Source organism: Sphaerodactylus townsendi, linkage group LG12, assembly GCF_021028975.2.
Source record: "Sphaerodactylus townsendi isolate TG3544 linkage group LG12, MPM_Stown_v2.3, whole genome shotgun sequence".
In the NCBI taxonomy this organism is placed as follows: Eukaryota; Metazoa; Chordata; class Lepidosauria; order Squamata; family Sphaerodactylidae; genus Sphaerodactylus; species Sphaerodactylus townsendi.
In genome coordinates this window covers 54,656,347-54,681,292 of record NC_059436.1, presented here as the reverse complement: position 1 = coordinate 54,681,292, position 24,946 = coordinate 54,656,347, and the positions used below count along the sequence as shown (strand labels likewise).

At 46.8% G+C, this 24,946-nt stretch overlaps 1 protein-coding gene across 3 annotated transcripts in view; it reads right to left on the bottom strand.

Moving 5' to 3' along the window:
• The window catches only part of ASS1 (argininosuccinate synthase 1), a 170,160-nt gene that overhangs the window by 105,910 nt on the left and 39,304 nt on the right, over nt 1-24,946 (bottom strand). For all 3 annotated transcript variants that reach the window (XM_048513506.1, XM_048513504.1, XM_048513507.1), the window contains exons 5-6: nt 22,133-22,189; nt 15,945-16,019 (exon numbers count right to left, since the gene is read on the bottom strand). In XM_048513506.1, the coding sequence (XP_048369463.1) occupies nt 15,945-16,019; nt 22,133-22,189 (132 nt within the window). The remainder of the gene's footprint in view (nt 1-15,944; nt 16,020-22,132; nt 22,190-24,946) is intronic.

The window sequence follows — 24,946 nt, the reverse complement described above, 5'->3', positions numbered from 1 at the left end:
GCCGTGTGGAAACGGCCATAGAGAGCTTAAGTATCATATTTTTCCAGTGAGGTGAGCTTATTTCTCTTGGTAGAAAGTCAAACATCTTTGTTGTGATCAGAGAAGATTTCAGATTTTTCATCCTACCATATCCAAAGGGTATCAATGGCTCATCTTCATCCTGGAGAAAAGTGACTGGTGAGGTGCCACAGGATTCTGTCTTGGGCCCTGAGCTATTCAAAATGTTTGTCAATGACTTGGATGATGGAATAGAGGGCATGCTAATTAATTCTGCAGATGATACCAAATTAGGAAGGGTAGCTAATACCTCAGAGGACAGGGTCAGAATTCAAAATGACCAGGACAGATTAGAGAGCTGGGCCAAAACAAACAAAATGAATTTCAACAGAGGTAAATGTAAGACACTACAGTTAGGCAGAAAAGAAATGAAATGCACATACAGTGGAGGACACCTGGCTTGACAACAGTACATGTGAAAGGGATCTGGGAGTCTTAGTAGATCACAAACTAAACATGAGTCAGCAGTTTGATGCGGCAGCCAAGAAAACCAGTGCGATTTTGACTGTCATCAGCAGGAGCGTAGTGTCTTGATCAAGGGATGTTGTCAGACCTCACCTGGAATACTGTGTCCAGTTCTGGGCACCACAATTCAAGAAGGATATTGAAGAAGAAGAAGAAGAAGAAGAAGAAGAAGAAGAAGAAGAAGAAGAAGAAGAAGAAGAAGAAGAAGAAGAAGAAGAAGAAGAAGAAGAAGAAGGAGGAGAAGGAGGAGGAGGAGGAGGAGGAGGAGGAGGAGGAGGAGGAGGAGGAGGAGTTTGGATTTATATCCCCCCTTTCTCTCCTGCAGGAGACTCAAAGGGGCTTACAATCTCCTTGCTCTTCCCCCCTCACAACAAACATTCTGTGAGGTAGGTGGGGCTGAGAGAGCTCCGAGAAGCTGTGACTAGCCCAAGGTCACCCAGCTGGCGTGTGTGGGAGTGCACAGGCTAATCTGAATTCCCCAGATAAGCCTCCACAGCTCAGGCGGCAGAGCGGGGAATCAAACCCGGTTCCTCCAGATTAGATACACGAGCTCTTAACCTCCTACGCCACTGCTGCTCCTGCTGGAATGGGTCCAGAGGAGGGCAACCAAAGTGGTCAAAGGTCTGGAATCCAAGCCCTAAAAAGAGAGACTTCGGGGCCTGGGAATGTTTAGTCTGGAGAAGAGAAGATTAAGTGGTGACATGATAACTATGTTTAAATGACTGAAGGGATATCATGTTGAAGATAAAGCAAGCTTGTTTTCTTTTGCTCCAGAGACTAGGGAAAGGAGCAATGGGTTCAAGGTACAGGGCAAGAGATTCCAGCTAAACATTTGGAAGAACCTTCTGATGGTAAAAGCCTTTTTGGCAGTGGAATATGCTGCCCCGAGTGTGGTGGAGTCTCCTTGGGAGGTTTTTAAGCAGAGGCTGGATAGCCATATGTCAGGGGTACTTTGATTGTGTCTTCCTGCATGATAGTGGGTTGGACTTGATGACCCTTGTGGTCTCTTCCAACTCTAGGCTTCTATGATCCTCAAAACTCATTTTAATCTTGCTTCGCTTCCCTCTTATTTGTTTATTAGTTTTAATTTATATCCCCCCTCGCCATAGCAGAGTTCAGGGTGGCTAACAAAAAATATTCCATTCTTCAATAATATCAGTCCCTAAACCCAATAAACCAAACAGAACCCTTTATCCTTGATTTTGATGCCGTTTCTTTGCACTAATTTCCACACACCTCCAAGTAAATGTATACACATTTTTCAATGTTATTAGTACACCAACAAGTCAGCATTGTGCAGCATACGTGTAAATGATGTACATGGTTGGGAACCAGCTCTTTCCTTGTCTTCCTCAAAAAGAAAAGACCAAATTTCACACCCTCTCCAGCAGACTTCTGCAAGCTGCGAGGCTCTTCACTCCTCCTCCTCCTCTTCTCCCTCTCTCCGTCTGTCTTGCAAGCACACACACAGCGTAGACAGCCATAAAGCCCGGCTCCGTTACAGGGTCACCCACTCACTCAATTAGCCAGCGACATTTCAGTGGGTGAAATGGTCTGTGAAAAGTGGGTGACTAAAGGCAGGGCATGGAATTAGCAGGAGATGTCGCAATGACACGGTTCCCAGCCTGACAAAACAGAAGGCGGCAGGATGCTGATTGGGAGGGTGTTGGGGACTGCCAAAGGCAGCCAGACTCAGGCCTGCAAAGTTTTTTGTTCTGTTTTGTTTCCATCATTAACTTGCCTTTTAACAGTTTTGTTTCAGAAAGCCTGGTCAGAGGAGCAGGGCCCCCTCACACTTTCGAGCCTGTGGGCACCTCTGACACAGGGTGGTGTGCGCAACAACAAAATGGCTGCTGCCACAGGAGGCAGAGCCAACCATAGAATTTCACGGACCACAATTATGCATAACTCTTCAACTTTTAAGCCAGAAGCTCTTTTTAACAGGGTGCTTTTTAATCTGGCATAGCCAACCAGACAGAAGAACTACTGGGCACAACCCCACCTGGTCCTGCCTGCTTTCTAACAATGCTTAGTGGGTGCAGAGAAAGGTGTTGGCTCCATCTATGCATAGAATCATCGAGTTGGAAGAGACCCCCAGGGCCATCAAGTCCAGCCCCCTGCCATGCAGGAGCACACAGTTAAAGCACTCCTGACAGATGGCCATCCAGCCTCTCTTTAAAAACCTCCCAAGAAGGAGACTCCACCACTCATTTTGTTTGTTTTGGCCCAGCCCTCTAATCTGTCTGGGTCATTTTGAATACTGACTCTGTCCTCTGTGGTATTAGCTACCCCTTCTAATTCAGTGTCATCTGCAAATTTGATTAGCATGCCCTCTACTCCATCATCCAAGTCACTGATAAAAACATTCAATAGCACTGGGTCCAGGACAGAACCCTGTGGCACCCCATTAGTCACTTTTCTCCAGGATAAAGATGAGCCATTGATGAGCACTCATCATTCACATATCCATCATATCTTTAGTCATCTCAATATACTAATAGACTGTAACCTTTTATTATTATTTTTAAATTAAAATATCTAAACATTCCAATTTCATTATGCATCTCCATAGATTTAAGAGAAATCATTAACTTAATAATATTAAAACCTTGTATATATATTTGCATCTTTTTTTAAAAAAAATTAAATCTTAAATATAATTTCCAGTTTTCTTAATATTATATATCACCCATCCAAATTTGGCCGCCTTGAGAGTAATAGTGTGATTCTTATTACTTTGGGGGTAAGACTGAGGCAAAGAAGGTGTGCAGTAGCTCTGCCTTTTCCGCATGGCTGCTGCCCTAAACCTCAGTCCTATATCACTGTTCCTGCCTCCTCTTTGCGGCCGGGCCTTGGCTGAATGGTAGAATCATAAAGTTGGAAGAGACCACAAGGGTCATCAAGTCCAACCCACTGCCATGCAGGAACACCCCATTAAAGCACTCCTGACATATGATCATCCAACCTGTTTAAAAACCTCCACCAGTCTCTGAGGCAGTGAATTCCACAGTCGAACAGTCCTGGCAGTCAGGAAGCTCTTTCTAATGTTTAGGTGGAATCTCTTTTCCTTCACCTTGAATCCATTACTCCGTTTCCTAGTCTCTGAGGCAGCAGAAAACAAACTTGCTCCCTCTTTGACATGGCATCCCTTCAAATATTTAAACATAGCTATCATGTCCCCTCTTAACCTTCGCTTCTCCATACTAAACATCCCCCAACCCCCTAAGTTTCTCTTTGTAGAGCATAGTTTCCAGACCTTTTACCATTTTGGTTGCCCTCTTCTGAACCCGTTCCAGCTTGTCAATATCCTTCTTACACTGCGGTGCCCAAAACTGAACACAGTACTCAAGTAAGAAGATACTTGGCTTGGAACCTCCAAACGTAGTGTATTTGCATACCCCATGGCAGACATTTTCTAGTGGTGCCTGATATCTGTTTTCTTGGTTTTTTTCTTTCTGACTCTGTTCTCTGGGGTATTTTGGTCTACCATGACTAGCTGCAGGAGCAGCAGTGGCATAATGGTTAAAAGCAGGTGCATTCTAATCTGGAGGAACCGGGTTTGATTCCCCGCTCTGCCACCTAAGCTATGGAGGCTTATCTGGGGAATTCAGATTAGCCTGTGCACTCCCACACACACCAGCTGGGTGACCTTGGGCTAGTCACAGTTCTTCTGAGTTCTCTCAGCCCCACCCACCTCACAGGGTGTTTGTTGTGAGGAGGGGAGGGCAAGGAGATTGTAAACCCCTTTGAGTTTCCTATAGGAGAGAAAGGGGGATATAAATCCAAACTCCTACTCCTCCTCCTCCTCCTCCTCTTCGTCGTCTTCTTCTTCTTCTTCTTCTTCGTCGTCTTCTTCTTCTTCTTCTTCTTCTTCTTCTTCTTCTTCTTCTTCTTCTTCTTCTTCTTCTTCTTCTTCTTCTTCTTCTTCTTCTTCTATGATTCTAAGAAACCCACCAGGTCCCACATTGATGGTGGGTTTTGCATCTGAAAAGGTTGGGTAATTTCCTGTTTCCAACCTGAGGTTTAAATTCACCATTGAGCCTCACACATGCTATTTGAGGTGAATGTACAATTTCTGCTCATGTGGAAAAGACAGTAGAGGAGGCGAGACATTTGTAATGCAAATGAGCAGTCTTCCCAATGCTGGTTTGACGTCTGTTTTGCACACCTGACTGAAGCAAAAGCCGCTTTGCCTGTAAAAAAAATGCCCTGCTGTTCAACAGAATGGAAAACTTTTCTGTCCTATTGCATTTTCCAATGGTGGGCTTCTTGGCAGTTTTGCCACAGTTCTGCAACTCTGTTGTGAGTCAGCAGGAGGCAAACTGCTTTTTGTTACAGCCAGTTTGCTGTTCTTGTACACAGGGCTGGGCTGGGGGAGTAAAGCTGAAAGGACAAACTGAAAATAAAATGTTTTAATGGTGATCCGTTTGCATATTCCAACTTTTGACCTGGATCTTCCCATAGTTTTGGACATAAACAGTTCCTACTTAAACTAAATAAACCAAACTACTTAAACCATAAACTAAATATGAGTCAGCAGTGTGATGCGGCAGCCAAGAAAGCCAATGCGATTCTGGGTTGTATCAATAGGAGTATAGCGTCAAGATCGAGGGATGTAATTGTACCTCTCTATTCTGCATTGGTTAGACCTCACCTGGAATATTGTGTACAGTTCACCTGTAATATTGTGTACAGTTCTGGGCACCGCAGTTCAGGAGGGATATTGACCGGCTGGAGCGGGTCCAGAGGAGGGCAACCAAAATGGTAAAGGGTCTGAAGTCCATGCCCTATGACGAGAGGCTTAGGGAGCTGGGGAAATTTAGTCTGGAGAAGCGTAGGTTAAGGGGTGACATGATAACCATGTTTAAATATTTGAAGGGATGTCATGTCGAAGAGGGAGAAAGCTTGTTTTCTGCTGCCTCAGAGACTAGGACCCCTTCCGCACATGCAGAATAATGCACTTTCAATCCACTTTGCAGCTGGATTTTACTGTATGGAATAGGAAAACCCGCTTGCAAACTGTTGTGAAAGTGGATTAAAAGTGTATTATTCTGCATGTGCGGAAGGGACTTCGGACATGGAGTAATGGATTCAAGGTGAAGGAAAAGAGATTCCACCTAAACATTAGGAAGAACTTCCTGACCGTCAGGACTGTTCGACAGTGGAATTCACTGCCTCAGAGAGTGGTGGAGTCTCCTTCTTTGGAGGTTTTTAAAGAAAGGCTGGATCAGCATAGGTTGGGAGTGCTTTGATTGTGTGTTCCTGCATTGCAGGGGGTTGGACTTGATGGCCCTTGGGGTCTCTTCCAACTCTATGATTCTATGATTCTACTGAGGTGTCTTATTTTGGTAGCTCTGTGCTGACAACCTGTCTAACTTCCTCGAATATTTTCATCCTACCAATCCTCCCAAGGATATTATAGCTCACAATTTTCGTTTCCTCAGCAATAAACAACCATTCTAGGAGGTTCCTTCATTTTGATGTCTGTTGCCTTATTTTCTGAATGTTAAGATTAGAATTTTGAGAACTTGAAAGCACTGTACAATCAGATGGAGCAGAACAGGAAAGAAACAATGTCTTTTGACTCATGTAAAGCACACATACCCTGCCTCGTGTTCTTTTCCTACCCACCCACCACAGTCAGGCCAACCAAGGTAGCTTTGGATTGAAGGGACTGCTCAGTGAAAAGGAGGCGTCCCATTCATACTTTGCCAAGCTGGCTGCCCATTACTGGTCCATTAGCTTTCAAGAGCTCCTTAGTCAATTAAGGTGCCTCTTTGTTTATACTAAGATAGGGCAGATAGCGGAGGCTAATTCTCTCTTTATGACAGAAACCTTCCCTCTCTGGCCCACCCTGGAGACACACACATGCGCGCACGCACAACTCACCCCATTACACTCTTTTAGGCATGTGCCTTGAGGTAAAAATTATTTTCAGTGTGATGTACCTCATTCTGAGCATGTCTGGTACGTCGTGTGTTGTTGTACCTGTCAGGGATTCTAGGCCTTGATCTGGGAAGTTTATGATGAAGTGTGGGGGGCAGGCCTTCCCCCACCCCCATCTCAAGCCACAATGCCCAGTTTATTGGTCTGCCTAATTCTGCCTCAAGTCTTGTCAACCAAACATGCGTGGTCTGTGATGTTTGCCCTACTGTGTCAAATTGTATGCATCCAGCTTATCGGTACATGTAAATTACCCAAACAGGGGCTTCCTGGGGCTGTTTCAGTTCAGGGGAAATGGGGCAAGGGGGTGGTACCACATGCAATGGTACCATTCTGAATCAACCCCATGGACCTGGAAAAATCATAGCAAGCACAGAACTCCTGGTGTGATAATTGCTAGCCCAAGGTTAACAACTGACAGGAAACTTCCTTTGGGGAAGGGGGCTAGCCAGTAACCTCAATCACGTCACTCCTAACACAAACTGGAAGTTACATCATTGCATAGGGAACAGCATTCTAGTATTTGTCCAAACTCTAAGGTTAACCACACAAAGTTTCACAAACTGTTACCCAAGGTGTTGGAATATAAAGTTATAAATATTTAAGAAAATTTGTGAGGAAAAGGTTTTGTAAAAATGCCTCCTAAGCAAATAAAAGCACTTGAAAGGACTGAAGCTGAGCTTGTTGCTACAGGGAATAGCATGGAAACTGAGGTCATTGTGAATATTGACCAAGTATAGAAGATAAAGAGACAAATAGAGCTTGTACAGTTAAAACCAGAGAGTTACCATTGTCTAGAAGGGTACAGGAAAAGGAAGAGAGAAAAGCCCAAAGAAAAATAGAATTAAATCGACAGATGTAGAATTAAAAGACAAAGAAACTCAAAGAGAAATAGAATTAAGGGCTGAGTTGGGAATTCATTCAGCAGCTTTTTCTTAAAGTCACTCCTTTTTAAAAAACCTGAAGCATTCTTCCAGGCCAGGAGGTGGGAACAGCTTTGTGGATGCCATGAGGGGTAGTATAGTTGCATTTTCCTAGTATCCGGAAGACCCCCAATTACTCATGGACACAGTTTGGTCTGGAAGATATGTCTTAAAAAATCAGAACCTTGATCTGTACACAAAGTACACTACGCTCGTTTCCCCACTTACCATCGACCACCCTTTGCTGTGCACTACTCTCAGCGCGCGTCATTTCTGGCGCACTCCTGGGCTTCCCCACAACCCCACGCTCTGCGCAGGGTCATCAAAAGGTGCAGTTTGGAAGAGCACCAGGAATGACACACACTGAGGGGGCGTGAGAGCGGCAGCGTTGGGGCGGCTGCGTTGTCGCCACCCCTGTAGTGGGGAGTGCCGCGGGACCATGCGCTACTTGGCTAGAGTAGCGCGCAGCAGATGGTAAGTGGGGAAACGACCTATGTTCAAATGTTTACACTCTCCTGCAGAAGGAAAAGCATGCTGCTTCAGAAGAATCTGGGTGCAGGCAAAGCAAAGGGAGGGAGGAGGCCTATTTTCCACCTTCCTTGTTTCCACTCAAGGACCAATTCCACACAACATAATAATACCAGGTTGCATTCAGTATTTTAAAATCCAGGTCTATTTTATCCCAGTTTCTCCCGTTTCTGTGAAGAAATCGTGTTAAGACCAAAAGGAAATATTCCAATTTCTTTCGTACAAGCCCGGCGCTACATTCTTTCGTTGCATTGTGATTGGCTCTTCCTCCCGCCCCAGGCAACACTTCTGACTGATGTAGCCACAGCAACTGTGGGAAAACCAAGCAGGACCCTCCCCCCCTTTTTTTCTCTTGCTTTGGAAAGGAGTCAGTGCAGTGAGCAACACAGCAAGCACGTTGTGCTACACAAAGTGAAAACATTTGACCAATACTGGGCAGAGCACTATGTCCCATCCACATTGAAAGGTGTACAAGAAACCACAGCACAAGACACTCACACACACACACACACACACTCGATATACCAATTAACATTTGACTGGTCTTTGGAGCTGTCAGAAAGTGCTTGGGGGCATCGTGCCAGGCAGGCGCCTGCCTGCCCCTCTTCCCCAGACCCCCGTTGGGAACCTGAGCCCTGAGCTGCAGGGTTGGGCTCTCCAGGCGGCGGCTAGACTAGTGAGCGGTGTTTGGCGCAAGCAAGCGGGAATGAGGTGAGCACTCATGCTTTCCCTCACGAACTTGCTTGCCTGGCTCTCGGAAGAGCTACCCAGCCACTCCCAGGATCCCATTGGGAATGAGAGCCCGGAGCTGCAGGACTGGGCTGGCGGGGCTGCAGCGCTTAGCGAGAGTGAGTGAGTGAGTGAGTGGGAACAGGGCAAGCGCTTGTAAGAACATAAGAACATAAGAACATAAGAACATAAGAACAAGCCAGCTGGATCAGACCACAGTCCATCTAGTCCAGCTCTCTGCTACTCGCAGTGGCCCACCAGGTGCCTTTGGGAGCTCACAGGCAGGAGGTGAAAGCAATGGCCTTCTGCTGCTGCTGCTCCCAATCACCTGGTCTGCAGTCTCAGATCAAGGAGGATCAAGATGGGTAGCCAGAGATCGACTTCTCCTCCATAAATCTGTCCAAGCCCCTTTTAAAGCTATCCAGGTTAGTGGCCATCACCACCTCCTGTGGCAGCATATTCCAAACACCAATCACACGTTGCGTGAAGAAGTGTTTCCTTTTATTAGTCCCAATTCTTCCCCCCAGCATTTTCAATGAATGCCCCCTGGTTCTAGTATTGTGAGAAAGAGAGAACAATTTCTCTCTGTCAACATTTTCTACCCCATGCATAATTTTATAGACTTCAATCATATCCCCCCTCAGACGTCTCCTCTCCAAACTAAAGAGTCCCAAACGCTGCAGCCTCTCCTCATAGGGAAGGTGCTCCAGTCCCTCAATCATCCTTGTTGCCCTTCTCTGCACTTTTTCTATCTCCTCAATATCCTTTTTGAGATGCGGCGACCAGAACTGTTGTGCTCTTTCCCGCATGGGCTCGCTTGCCTGGCTCCTGGAAAAGGGCAGAAAACTTGCTTGGGGAACATTCCGGAAGGGCAGGCTGCCGCGGCGGTCAGCAGCTCAGCAGAAATGAAACTGACATGACGTCAGGCAGGGCGGGGAGATCAGGTGGTGGGGCAGGAAAAATAAATGGATTTTGCTCCTGCGGTGTTCCCATGGAAGCGAGTTCAATTAGGAATTTGGGGAAAAGTCACGATTTTAGCAGTTTTTGAAAAACCTGGGATGAGGGAAATATTGCAGGACAAACCCACTTTAGGACTGGGAACCATGAAAACTTCTTGGTTAAACCAGGATATTTCCCTTGCTCAACCCAGGATATTTGGACCGTACAGAATCAACCAAGATGAACCTAACTATTAGGACGCAAGTGCACAAGTCTGTTTAGTTCTTCTCTTTGTAAAAAGGCTTAACGGACAGGCATGTACATCACTCGTTTTTGAAATTGGTTCAAAACCAGGCACTTGGATGCTCATGGGGTGCGGGGGGGGGGGGGTTGAAGGGGAATGACACTGCATGTTTTCAACATGAGCACCATCCAGTACTTGCAGCCACACCAAAATATTCATAAACCTAGTACAGCAGCGCATCACAAGAGCTACTTCCAGCTTCCTCCAAGTACAAAAACTTGCTAAACCAGTTTGAGAAGAGACAGAGGTACTTTCCGCACAAGCCAATAAACATGGGTTAAGGGCAGGATAAAATCCAGGTTGGGGGAGTGGGACTTGGCATGGATCCCATCCCTAACGCGAGTCTGCTCCGCGTTTCCCTTCCCAACCTGGGTTTTTCAAGGATCGTGATTTGTGGGATTCTTTCGTTTTAACATGACTCGCAGCCCTGGTGGTCAAGCGACCGGCTGGGCAGGGGGCACGTTATGCGGTTGCGCTTTACTCTTTTTTTAACTCCCATCTCCCATCTGCAAAGCCACGCAGGCACTTCTGGGGACGAGAGGCATTGGCAAAGCTCTGGGGATTCACGTGTGCCGGCCTGCGTAGCTGCTCATCGGTGGGAGGTAAGTAAAAAAAAAGATGCGCCTCCGTGCGAGGGTGCATCAGTGACCCGCATTAGCTTCGGAGCCGTCCACACGGAGTCGTGTGAACGGCCCAGGCCTGTTCTGGGCTCATGTACCCCAGCTGCACCCTGATTTGTTTTGGCCATGTGGGAAGGGCCAAAGAGAAACAACTGTGTCTCCTACACCTCTGCCAGACCACTGCTTTGTGTCCAAAAGGATCTCATCTGTGCCTAGAATGATGTTATGATGAAGAACGAGGACAAAAAAGCCCATTTATTTTTCCATTAACCAACACCCACCCACCCACCCACTTCCTATACAGACACACAAGGCACTGGCTTGAATTGTCTCTAAAACACCTCCTTATTCTACCTTAATTGCTTTAAGCAGTGCAACCCCCACCCAATTCCATCCCTTAGCTGTTGAGGCCTTTTTTATATTAAAAAAGAAAATAGAAAACACTTGTTCCAATTTCCATATAGTTAAAAAAAAAACAGCGACCTTAATATGTCGCCTATTTGACAATTTGTTTGGCAACATATGGGAGACACTTGTAAATTCCTCTCTTAATAACAAATAACAGATGGCAAAATACAACCCTCAAAACACAAGTGTTTGGGGCCTTTGTGTGTGTGGGTAAACGGGACACAGCAGCAGCCTCTGTCGTGCTCGGCACCTCACGTAATAGAATGCCTCCAACTCAGTGCCTTGGCTTTACAGATATTATCTGGCCGGCTTTAGATGGCAGCTATTTAAAAAAAAAAAAGACCAGAGGGGGGGAGGGTCAAGCAATTTTCTGGTTTATACACATAGCTGCTCTTTTCCATTTGATTGATTGAGCCCAGTTGTCAAGCATTTCCGTAAAGTCGTTGAAAAGAAAGGTCCCCCGGTGGGCATTGAAGGAGCCTGATGCAAAACTTCTAATATGTTTTACTGCAACTTGTTCTTCAAAAAAAAAATTAAAAGAAAAAGAAAGGGAGGGGTGAGAAAAGGACAAGGAAAGCCAGGAGAATATGCATTTAGTTTGATAATCACATAAGCGATTCAGGTGGGACAAGTTTTTCACTCGAAAGTGGATTACAATTAACATCTAGATAATTATGGGCCATTTTTTAAAAAGAAGAAAAAAGGGGGGAATATCTTCCCACCCCAAAGACGACAGAGCAGGAGCCCTCCTGCAGAGGCGGCTGTAATTGCGGCAGTAATGAGAGGGCAAGATTGTGTGGAGCGAAATCCAAAGTGCCCTTTAAGGTTAGAAAATTAAAGGGTCATTGCAAAGAAAGAAGGGGGGGGTGGAAATCGCAGGTTGCGTCTGGGGAGAAGAGAGGGAATATGGTGCATTTTGAAAGCCCTTTTGGGGTCTCTCTTCAGGCATGCCTTCAAGACTGCATTGGATGGTTCCAGAACTTCTGGACTGGTTTCACCATGCCCCCCCTCCTGGACAAAGTAAGACCTGCAGGATACCTGTCCAGTGGCAACCTGATAGTTGATTGAGCCCTGGTCCACACAATGCAGGAATGTGAGGTAACCGAGCTCACAAGTATTATACCAGTGGTGACGAACCGTTGGCACTCCAGATGTTGTGGACTACAATTCCCATCAGCCCCTGCCAGCATGGCCAATTGGCCATGCTGGCAGGGGCTGATGGGAATTGTAGTCCACAACATCTGGAGTGCCAACGGTTCGCCACCACGGTATTATACAGTAGCATTCAGGTGATGGATTGAGGTAGCTCTCAACATTTTTTTTAATACATTAACTTCCTGCAGACAGAAAAGTAGCACACCACGGAGAAAGGTTTTCTCTCCCCCCCCCCATGAAGTCACAGCTGATTTGTGGCACACCCTGTAGGTTTTCGAGGAAAGAACCAACCACAGGTGGTTTGCCACTGCCTGCCTCTGCATAGGAATAGAAGGTTTTTTTGGATTTATATCCCCCCTTTCTCTCCTATAGGAGACTCAAAGGGGCTGACAATCTCCTTGCCCTTCCCCCCTCACAACAAACACCCTGTGAGGTAGGTGGGGCTGAGAGAGCTCCGAAGAACTGTGACTAGCCCAAGGTCACCCAGCTGGCGTGTGTGGGAGTGTACAGGCTAATCTGAATTCCCCGGATAAGCCTCCACAGCTCAGGCGGCAGAGCTGGGAATCAAACCCAGTTCCTCCAGATTAGATACACGAGCTCTTAACCTCCTACGCCACTGCTGCTCCTCTCACTGGATTTCCTCTCACTGAGGGCGATCCCCTGCTTAGTAGTCAATTTCTGACAAGTTTGGGCTAGCCTGGGCTAGCCGAAGTCAGGGCAGAAAGGTTCTACAGCAGTGTTTCCCAAACTTTCCAACGTCACGGTACCCTTGACCTCACTCTTCATATCTCAAGGTACCCCTGCCATCCCCCCTAACCTTCCCCTCCCAGTACCCCTGCTTGCCACCTCCCCGCCTTCTCCTCCCAGGGTGAAGGGAAGTGGGGGGCGGGGCGGAAGTGGCTGCTGACCTTGCAACAGGCCCTGCCCCCTGGGCCACTCCATGTCCTTGCTGGTGCCGGCGGGAGACACCACAAAAGTGAGGGAAGTCGGTAGCATTGCCGCAATACCCCTAGGACATGTTCACGGCACCCCAGGGTACCACGGAACCCTGGTTGGGAATCTCTGTTCTACAGTCTCTCTCCACTTGCTGTGTAAACTGTGATTCTCCATGTTTCTGAAATCTGTAATGGTGAACACCATGCTACTGCCTCAGCATTTTACCATCTCAGTCTTCTCAGAGGACTGTACCACTTCAAACTGCAGGGGTAGGAGTGGGAAGGATCAAATGTTAGTGCCCCTCAATGTGCAAAATTTCATGCACAGGAACAAACTACTCATCCAAGGGAAAATGAAACAGAAGACACAGCAGGAGAAATTCAGCACAGAATAAATAGGTAGTGCAGGAACACCTGGCTACTTTAAACAAATTCAAATTAAGAATTAACTTGGTCTTGGTTGCCAGTGACACAACCTTACACTTAAGGATTTTTTTTCGATCTTCCTCCTTCTGATTTCTTGGTTGCAGTCTTCCTTTGGGTTGTTAATGAAGCCAAGGAATAGAAAGTCTTCAATAATTTCAGTTTCTTCATTGTCCATGCTAAAGCTGAATAATTATCCAGTAGTCATTGCTTTTGTCTTCTTGATGGACCTGCAGTCCAACTTTGGCATTTTCTCCTGTAACTTTCAGCAGCAGCGGTTTCAAGTCTTCACTATTTTTTTGCCAATGATGCCTATCCTTGGCATATCTCAAATGGTTAATGTTTCTCTCCCCAATTTTCACTTCACCTTCATCTATATCTAGCACAGCTTTCCTTATAATATATTCAGCATACATATTGAAGAGATAGGAAGATTTATTTATTTATTTGGTTGTTCACTCACTCACTCACTCACTCACTCACTCACTCACTCACTTATTAGGTTTATATACCGCCCTCCCCCGGAGGGTTCTGGGCGGTGAACAACATATAAAATAGAGCACATATATCAAATTAAAACCATTAAATATCACTTAATACGACTCTAATAAATATAAACCTTACCCCATTAAAATGCAGCATTTTAGGATCAACATAAGATGGCGTCTACTATCAACCCCCTTAAAAACTCAAAAGGAAGGGGTGGTAGGATCCGCTTGATGTTATAAGGAGGAGGAGGGGGGGGGGGGGCATCAGCGGCTAGTCTCCCCAAAGGCCCGGCGGACATCCTTGTTGAACACCTTTGCCTATTGAAACCATTCTGTTTTGCCATATTCTGTCTTAACAGTAGCCTCTTGTCCAGTGTAGAGATTGTACATCAAAACAATCAGGCCATTTATTTATGTACTACTTACCCTGCAGCTGTTTGCTTCACCGTGGGGTTTGCCCGTGGTTTTTGTTAGCTGAGGGATTCTCCTCCTGCAAAGTGTACCTAGCCAACCCAACCCACCATTTTGCCCACCCACTCCCTACTTCCTCAGTGTTTCAATGCAACCTCCCTCTGGGGAGGGTACCGACTATCTTTTGTTGTTGTTTTTTCTGCTGTGTCTAGCATTAGTTTGCTTAATAATGTTCATTTCTTGTCAACTGAACTTCAGCACGAAAATAACAGAAAAAGCCCTTATAATCCTTCTGAAATAGTGTCCTGAAGAGTAGGAGGAACTGCTGCAGTGTGAGTAGAGGAAAGTGGGGAGGAGCATGAAAACTTGAAGAAGAAGAAGAAGAAGAAGAAGAAGAAGAAGAAGAAGAAGAAGAAGAAGAAGAAGAAGAAGAAGAAGAAGGAGGAGGAGGAGGAGGAGGAGGAGGAGGAGGAGGAGGGGGAGGAGGAGGAGGAGGAGGAGGAGGAGGAGGAGGAGAAGGAGAAGAAGAAGAAGAAGAAGAAGAAGAAGAAGAAGAAGAAGAAGAAGAAGAAGAAGAAGAAGAAGAAGAAGAAGAAGGAGAAGGAGAAGGAGAGTTGGATTTATATCCCCCCTTTCTCTCCTGTAGGAGACTCAAAGGGGCTTACAATCTCCTTGCCCTTCCCCCCCTCAACAAACACCCTGTGAGGTGGATGGGGCTGAGAGAGCTCCGAAGAACTGTGACTAGCCCAAGGTCACCCAGCTGGCGTGTGTGGGAGCGCACAGGCTCATCTGAATTCCCCAGATAAGCCTCCACAGCTCAGGCGGCAGAGCGGAGAATCAAACCCGGTTCCTCCAGATTAGATACACGAGCTCTTAACCTCCTACGCCACTGATCTCCTTACTGATCTCCTTTTCTTTCCCTGTAAAGGGAGAGGAAAAGTCACACTTTCAGAGCTTTCAGAACCTGCAGGGATTCTCTGATCTGAAGGGTGACTGTTGAAGAGGGGGGGAATGTGGGCATAGCCCAGAATCAAACTTGAAAGGAATGTACGCTCAATGCAAAGGAGTGTGTAGATTCTGTGGCACACCCCTTTTTTAAACACCAGTCACAGTTTTTCATGAGTAACACAGTCAAAAGCTCTGCTGTAAACTATGAAACACAAGATGATTTTCTTCTTAACTTATCTTGCATGCTTCAGTAGCCAACGTGAATTTACCATATGATCTCTATATCCAGAGGCAGGATTCAGCCGGTTCGGGCTGGTTCGGGAGAACCCATTCCTAATTATTCCTTTAGTTCACCAAACCAGTTGTTAACTGGTGAATCCCACCACTGCCCACCTGGGGCGGAGCACTCATGGGGACATGTGACCCCACAATTTTGGCAGGAGTCATTTCCTGCTTCCCCCGGGTGGCCTGGCTGCGTGTCTCTGCTGGCACCATCCAGTCCCAGAGGCATTTGGGGGCCAAAGGGCGCACAGAGGCAAAAACCCCTCGAGGCACCCTCCGAGCAGAGTCCCGCTTACTCGCAAGTAAGTCAGGCTCCAGCCCTTCTTCCCTGTCCAGCAGCCGTGGCGCAATCACCAGAACGAGGAAGGAGGGAAGGACATAAGTACCTTGGCATATTCCATCAGGTCACTCCGCCCTCGGAAGCGCTTGTAGAATTCCGGCATCCGCCAAGGAGCAATGATCTGTAGAGAGGATAGGAAAACATTGGTTCGTTTAACCATATGGAACTGCCTTACAGGCAAATCTCTGGTGTGTCTCGTTCGACACTGCCTTTTCCGTCTGGTGGCAGTTTTCCAGGATCTCATGCAGAGAAATGATCTAACTGGTAGGCTTACCATACGTACCAGTCTGACTGGGACAGTCCCAGTTTGAAGGATCTGTCATGACGTCCCATTGGATTAATAATCTGTCCTGGCTGACAGGACCGGGCACCTTGGCAGCCAGCCGCTCTGCCCCACCAGTGAGCAAGTGTGCATGCAGGCGTAGGGGTGAGCCAGCTTAACCCAGCAGAGCCTCAGACAGAGCACAGGAATGCCTGCGCCATCTGTTGCCCTCTGGGCAGGTGAGCTCACCTGTCACAAGACCCCCATGACTCATGGTCATGGGATGCCCTGGACAAAGGGACAAAAGGTACATACCCCCAGGTGTGGATTAGGCCCAGACAGGAACGTTTCCTCCCACACGTACGCAGCCCCTATGAGTCATGTACTGTACAATATTCTCCCGCTCTCCCGCCCTCTTGAAAAACCCTAATAAAAGGTGCCAGGGACCAGAGCTTGGCAGATTGGCCTGCCGCTGGCTTCTCTCTACCGGACCCTGATATCGCTGCGTCTCGCCTATTCCTTGAGTCCTTGAGAACGACTTCATGTAGGAGCACACAGCAGTGGCGGAGGGGCTGCCTCCCACAGGACTCCTCTTTCCCCTGTGCACCTCTTTCTGTGGTCATGTGGGACTCTGTGGTCATGCAGGTGTGATTGGACTGCTCCCCAGTCCTCATTTGGCCCAGGAGATTCCAGCAGCCAGTCTCTATTCAAGACCTTCCTCTAGGTGACAAAGCACTTGCCCCAGCAGACGGGCAAATATGTAGGCAGGCGGCCAGCTATCCCAGTTTAAGTCTAAGAAATTACTGTAAGCCTAACTGGGGACATGAGGGGTTGCACCTACATGCAAAGTGCGTGCTCTGACAATAAGCCACAGTTCTGGCCTGGCAGTTATTGTCGTGTGCGGGCCACAGGGGAAGAGCAGAAGTTTCATTTTACTGTATCTCATCGTTGGCACAAATTCTGTAGGTTTGGGGTAGGTCTAGACTAGACTATGCAGCAAACCCACAGCTATTTGACACCAGTTTAATACTGCAATTCTAAGCAGAGTTACATCCTTCTAAGTGTAGTGAAGTTAGGGTTGTCATCTTCCGGGGAAGTGCCTGATGATCTCCTGGGATTACAGCAGATCTCCAGACTGCATGAATCTGTTCCCCTGAAGAAAATGGCTGCTTTACATCTGTGACCTCTGTGACATCATATCCGGCTGAGATCATCCCGTCCTGAAACCCCACCCTCCCCAGGCTCCACCCCCAAATCTCCACAAATTTTTCAAACCTCAGTTGGCAACCCTAGATGAAGTCAATGGGCTTCAAACAATGTTTAGGATTGCTGTGGCTTGCCCAAAAGAATCCTGGGAAATGTAGTTTCATCAGGGTTCTGAGGTTTTTGGCAGGTTTGATTTGCAAATAACTGCCATGGGGAGGAGGGGTGTGTGATTCGGATCAGGACCACACTGTGGTGCATGACAGTAGTGCCATTCCTCTGTGTCATTGTTCCAACTTTAGATCTAGTCCGCCCCCCCACCCCAGCAGATCTTTTTGCCCCTGTTGGGGGAAACTTACAGGAAACCTCTATGTCTCTCCCACAGTGGGCCAATAGCAGCTTCACAGGGATGCACAAAATCAGGACAGCTGCACAGGAGAAAGGGTTATGGCTCCCACCAACACCCCACCCAAACTTTGGATCCAAATCTGCACTCAGGCAACAGCAGCTGTTTTCCAGTATGAATTATGCAGGAGGTCAGTCTGATTCACACATTACAAACTCAATTTGACTGGCTGATGTTGTTGTCTTGAAACTCCTGATTTAGAGCAGGGCTGTGGCACACAGCATTTCCCCAGTCTAAAGTACCCCTGGGAGCCGCTCTTTGCTCCGCAAGGGAAACATCCAGTGTAGTTCATCAGTTGGCAAAAGCTTTCCCATTGGGGCAAGTGCTGGCTTCCTCGGGTCATTTCAGGTCATTCAAGGGACGGGTTAACCTCACCACCTCTTTCCCTGGATCTCATGGATGTAATCTGAGCCTGAGAATCAGTTCCTGAGCATGGAACACCCAGACCATGGCTGTTGACAAGGCCAGAGGGGACATATGGATACATATGGCCTTGGTGAGGTATAAATTGGCTGAACAAGGCCATGCATAGAGTTACCAACCTCCAGGTGGTGGCTGGCATTCTCCTGGAATTACAACCGATCTCCAGACTACAGAGGTCAGATCCCCTGGAGAAAAGGACAGCTTCAGAGGGCAGATTCTATGGTATACCATAGAGCCCAGAGAAACAGAACCCCCTCTCTAGGTGTAGCCTCCAGATCACCAGGAGTTTCTCAAGCCAACATTGGTAAGCCTAGCTGTACATCCTGAGCCTAGCTACTATCCTGAGTTCATGGGATCATACGTAGTGCATACATCTCATTTTGATCATCACAACAGCCCTTTGAAATGGCTAGACTCAAGGATAAGATCCAAGATAACTGATTCATGGGTAGACAAGGAGGTTGAACTCGCATCTCCTGGGTGCCAGATTCTAACCACTCACCCCATGCTGACATTGCAACTTTTCTCCAAACAAAAGGCTGGAGTCCGCCTTTGGCAGTAGAGCTGCAAAGCTTTTGCAACAGCCAGAAGCTCCAAGCATGAAGCATCCCTCTGTCATCCCTTTAATCTCCCCCAAACAAAGGTAATCCAAGATCCTCCTTCAAGCTTCACAAACTGCCTCAAGCGTGGGGTCATTGGAGGAGGGGTGGAGACAGGTCAGCTGCCCCTCAGCAGTTGCTGCTTGTAGCTGCCTATCCAATAGCATTGGTCTGTGATCATCAATCAATCAATCAATCAATCAATCAATCAATCAATCAATCAATCAATCAATACAGACAGACAGACAGACAGGCAGGCAGGCAGACAGACAGGCAGGCAGACAGGCAGGCAGGCAGGCAGGCAGACAGGCAGACAGACATCCATACATACATACAGACATTCAGACAGACAGACAGACAGACAGACAGACACACATACAGACAGACACACACACAGACAGACACCCATACATCCAGAAATACAGAAATACAGACAGACATATAGACATACAGACATACAGACATGCAGACAGACAGACAGACAGGCAGGCAGGCAGGCAGGCATACAGACAGGCAGGCAGGCAGGCAGGCAGGCAGGCAGGCAGGCAGGCAGGCAGGCAGGCAGGCAGGCAGGCAGGCAGGCATACCAATAGCTGCCTGGGCATTTGGGTTATTGATACTCATCATGCCAGAATTGACAGATGCACCCTTACCAATGCAAGAAACATTTGGGTGCCCATTTAGAAGGCAACGGAGGAGCCATGGAGGAATCCACCTCATTAAGCCAGGCTTTCTGCATTCCATTCAGGGTATATACAAACAAGCAGTGAAGGTACTTTGTGCCTGACCTCAGGCCTCCGCTGAGGCAAGGATGCAAACGAAGGAACCAAACGTCTAGCAAATAGGGTACAGACTAAATATTGAACAAATGCTAGAGGTTTTTTCAAGAGGTGGTTTGATTGTTAAATCAGTCTTCTGCATGGCAACTTGCACAGAGGGCACACCCAACTGCCCTGCACCGAATCCAGTGCCACAGGTTGGCCATGCAGCTGCCTAACATCTGGATGGCATAAAACATGTATAATCTCCAAATACATACTTAAAGCCTATTTTTAATCTAGGATTTCTATCATTACCTTTCTCTAAGGCACTTTTAGAGACTGAGTGCCAGGGGCAGAGCGAGGGGAAACTGCACCTAGGGCACACGTGCGCCCTGCGCCCCTTCCATGCCCCGCCCTGCCCTGGAATGCCCCCGGAATGTCCCCAAACACCCACGCCCCGCCCCTAAAACACCCTCGCCACACCCCCGCAGGGGCATACGCCCAGTACGTCATGCACCCCTCACCCCCTTGGTGCTATGCCACCACCAAGTGCCCAAACTAGGGCGGCAGCTCGCGTGCCCACAAAGAGGGCTTTGAGTGCCATCTCTGGCACCTGGGCCATAGGTTCGCCACCACTGCTCTAAGGGTTTTTATGAGGATATATTTCAAATGTCGAGATTCAGAAACAGTTCCTGCTAAAAGGATTAAACCTGCTATTATCTGGTGCTAGAGAGGGGCCTCTAAATCCACTGAAAATACTGCATCAAAAGTGTCTGATCTTAAAAGTTGTTGTTAGCTTGACAGAAGTCCTGATGGAACAGCATGAATGGTAATCTTAGAAGTTGCATTCCCATACCTATCACACATGGGAGGGGAGGTTTCAGGGACCCCAAACTGTTCAGCGAAAGCACGTCTGTTCTAGCAGTGGTCTTTGTTCAGAAGCAGCGGTTCAGGTAAAATAGGCCACCAGACTTTTATTGACAGAACGAGAAAATTCCTGCCAAAACTCCTCTACAGATACAGAAAGCAAATGACCAACCGCCCCACTCCAAAACCACACACCCCTTCCCAGAGAAACCCAACTCTTCTCTCTCAGCTAGAAAGGAATGCAGCTTGATCTCCTTATCTCTACCCCAGCAACAAGGTGTGAATTCCCAGGATAGCTTGGGAATTGGGGTGTGGGGGAGAGAGAGACGACTGTACCCACCTCCCATCAGGAGGAGAATTATGGTCAGGGCCAATATAAGATTGGGCATGACAGAATGTATCTTGTAAAACCGGCACCTGATCAATGGCGGTTTCCGCATAGCCCAAATATAACAGGCTGAGGCAAAGATGTAGGTAGGGGGTGGTTTCCCCCATTTGTTTTTTTTTTTTTGGTATTTTTAGTGGGGTTTTTTTCAGTTTTGGGCCTGCAACTTTTAGACTAGCAGCACCAAAATTTCAGGGATTTTTGGGGAGACTCACCAGGTTTGGTGAGGTTTGGTTCAGGGGGTCCAAAGTTATGGACTCCCAAAGGGGGTGCCCCATCCCCCATTGTTTCCAATGGGAGTAATAGAAGATGGGGGCTACATCTTTGAGGGTCTATAACTTTGGACCCCCTGAACCAAACTTCACAAAACCTGGGTGGAATCATTAGGAGAGTCTCCTAAAGATACCCTGAAATTTTGGTGCTGCTAGCTTAACTATTGCACCCCTGACAGCAGGCACCCCCCAAATTTCCCCAGATCTCCTTTAAAATCCACCCCCTTCAGCATGGATTTAAAGGGAGAATCTGAGGTCCCCAGTTTAAACATTGAAAGTGATGCTGTTTTGATGTGGAGGATAATCCACCCCAAAACAGCATCACGTTCAATGTTGTTTTAACTGGGGACCCCAGATTCTCCCCTTAAGGTGGATTTAAAAGGAGAATCTGGGCTCCCTAGTTTAAACACAATTTTAAGTGTTGATGTTTGGGGGTGGGTTCCAGCATCAGAGTGGCCACCCATTGTGTGTGGGGCCCCCCCGCAAAACTCATATTTTGCACCAGGTTCCATTTTCCCCCAAGCCCCCAGGGACTGGTGGGGGTGTGGCCTCCCTGACCCCACCCCATAAAAATCTATACCTGCGTCACTAGGCTGAGGAACCTATTTATCCCATTTTGGGGAAGAACTTTGCACAGAGCTCTTTCCCCAAAACATGTTCAGCTTGTTATATTTCCCTGAGCCCAGGTTTTACAAAAATTGCTAAACTAGTGATCTTTTTGGAGAAACCAAAGGAGCCACAGCAGCCTGGGCTGTTTGCAATTGCTTCCTGGAGGGGTGAACTCTTCAGTGTGAAGGCAAACAGGGGAAGCTAGGTTAAGTAATAACAAGTTGCACATGTTATTAGCGTACAGTACAGAAACCACAATTGAGAAACAAAACAAATGCTTCACTTCTGAATAGTTTTGATGCCCATGGAATTGGGTGCAGATTTAACCTATCAGTTTAGGCAATCATTTGTTTGCATTAATCCACTAACTTTCTCAGGAAAAGACAATGGAACAATAAAAATAAATAAATGAAGGGTGATAAGGATGCAGGCCATCTCAGTCCTTACCTTGATCGAAGGGCAAAGAGCATAATAGGTGAGCTCAAATCGAATCTGGTCATTACCCTGAAAGGAGAGAAAAAGAACTTGGAATACAAACCCCACATAACAGATGCCTCACATTTTGGCACTCTGGATGCCAGCCATTTTATACCTTGTCGTGTTTGGACTGGCAACTGTTTGACTGTGCTATCTCCATTGTTACTCCCATGCTATAGACTTGATTGTTACTCATACTTCTATTCAGATGCCCTCACCTGGCTGCCTTCTTTGTTACTCACAGACAATGTTTCTTCACCCACCCTGGACACTCCAACAGGTATATTACTCCACTTGCTTTCCCAACATCAGATCCTCTGAAGATGCCAGCCACAGATGCAGGTGTAACGTCAGGAGAGAATGCTGCTAGAACATGGCCATACAGCCCGGAAACCACACAGCACCCAAATGTTTCAGCACTGTTGGTGAGACAGATTCCGCTCACACAAACCTCCATTCAATGTGAGATTCTATTCCTCGGCATAATTGCTGAAAAGGGCATGTGTGACAAATTCCAACACTTTGCCTTATTTATTACAGGTGGACTGCAGCCCACAATGAGTTAAGTTAGAACCGCGGTTGACTAGCTGGGAAAAGCAGAGTTCTAACAGATGTGTGAGGGGATTTTGAAGGTGAGCTTGTGAATGGGTCTGTGCAGAAGGGGCTCCATTCTTCGTTGATTAAACTACTCTGATTAAGAGACTGAGGGGTCAGATTAAAAAGGAGTCTGTGGTGTTAACAAAACAGTGACACTAAATAAAGGCTATTTCCGCAAGGCACAATTATACCGGGTTACAATCGGTATCTTACAATCCGGGTCTATTTTATCCCAGTTTCTCCCTTTGCATGGCTGCCTGTTTCTGTGAAGGCATTGAATGAAGACCAGGAGGAATTACTCCAGTTTGTTTTGCACGAGCCTGGGTCTTTTGTATTTACACCACAAGCGTATCCGCGCATGTGCATCCCCGGTGTCCTGTGCTTCTGATTGGTCAACCCAATGGATAGGGCCTGGTGCAGGATAGGGCCTGGTGCAACCCAATTGGATAGGGCCTGGTGCAGGCCTCAACACAGCAAATGTGTTGATTATCCCAGGCAAAATGGCACCCGTTTGATACCTTGAGCAGAAAACGTGCTTGGAGGAATGTTTATGGAAGGGCCGGCTGCAACGGTCAGCAGCTCAGCAGAGTTCAAAACTGACATGATGTCATATGGGGAGATCAGAGGGGCTGGTGGTGGGGCAAGGAGATCAGGCAGCTGGGCAGAAAAAATAAACTGGTTCTGCTCCCATGGTGTTTGCATGATAGTGGGTTCAATGTGGGATTTTTGAAAAGAATTTCCAAATTCGCAATTTTTGAAAATCCCGGGATGAGGAAAATATTGCAGAACCCTTTTTAGAACTGGAAACTGTGTGATCTTCTTGGCCAAACCAGGATATTTCCCTTGTTCAACCCAGGATATTTGGACCGTGCAGAAACAACCAAATATATGGGTTGCTTGGTTGTTCTCTCTGAGGAGAACCCACACTTAGCTACTAGGCAGTGAAACTTATTAGAGTGGTCGGGATCCTAATTTAGAGATATACAGAGAAAGGAAATCGGCTTTCTGAGGGATAAGCAACATGTGAGCAGGACATCTCTATTGGAGAGATGGTCTTAAAAGTCAGCAATTGAAGAAACTGTTTCAGAATACCTACCTGGAAGTAAACTGAAGGTCTTTCAAACCAATAGCAAGTCAAACTACATAGTATGTCACCTATACTGGTGTGTATACATTTGTAAATAATGAACTGAATGGTTGTCTTGAAGGCACTAAGCTTATGACCTGAGCCATCTTGTAACAATTGTGAAGAGAGACACAGCAACAACTTGTAAATAATATCTCAGCTTACCAGTTTCTTGCTTTATAATATTTATTTTTCTGTTACAAAAAACTATATTTTTCATCGTTTAATGTTATAAAGCCTCTGATGCCTAAGTTATTTTATTTCTGACAGAAGAAAAAATGTTTATTTTGTGTTTCCTCAACTCCGACCTCTGCCTAGCTGAGCACCTGAAGAACATTTTACTTTTTATTATAAGTGTAAGGTGGGAAAGTATAGAAAAATAAAGCTAAAATAATTGTTTATGCTGCTGCATCAATATAATAACCGAAAAAAGGGATTGCTCAGTCAAAGCCTTAACTGGCAGTTGGAACTTTTGGAGGGAAAATCTCCTCTCCGCAGGGTGGACAGAAGGAAGGCATTTGGGTGCAGCACAGGGAGAATGCAGGGATGGGAAGGAGCAAAAGTTAATGGAATACTTGTTCAAATCCTGACAGTATCCATCAAAGCAAACAGACTGTTTTCTTTTTCAGCAGCCTTCTTTGTAAAACACACACACACACACACTTTTCCAGGTCATTTTGCACTTTTCAGATTAAGCGCAGAACGTTTCAAGTTTATGTAGGATAACCACACAATCAGACAAGCATTTGACATTCGCACAACGTATTTAGCCAGATTCGGCTAGTGGTGAGAAGCGGGTGGGGGGCGCTGCTCACAAAACAAGAGCAAATGGAAATGTTCGTTCAACCATTTTCTGATATTCCACTCGCCACGCCCACGCACTTCCAAGCACGTCGGTGAGACCATTAGGCCTAGAAGCTTAACCTCCCCAAACCAGAGCCGAGATCTGCAGCATGTTGTGCCCAGAATTTAGAGGGGAATTAATGGATTTGGGCATCTACAAATGTCATATTTTCTGCTGCCGTTTCGGGGGGGGGGGGGGAATACACGCAGCTTTTGGA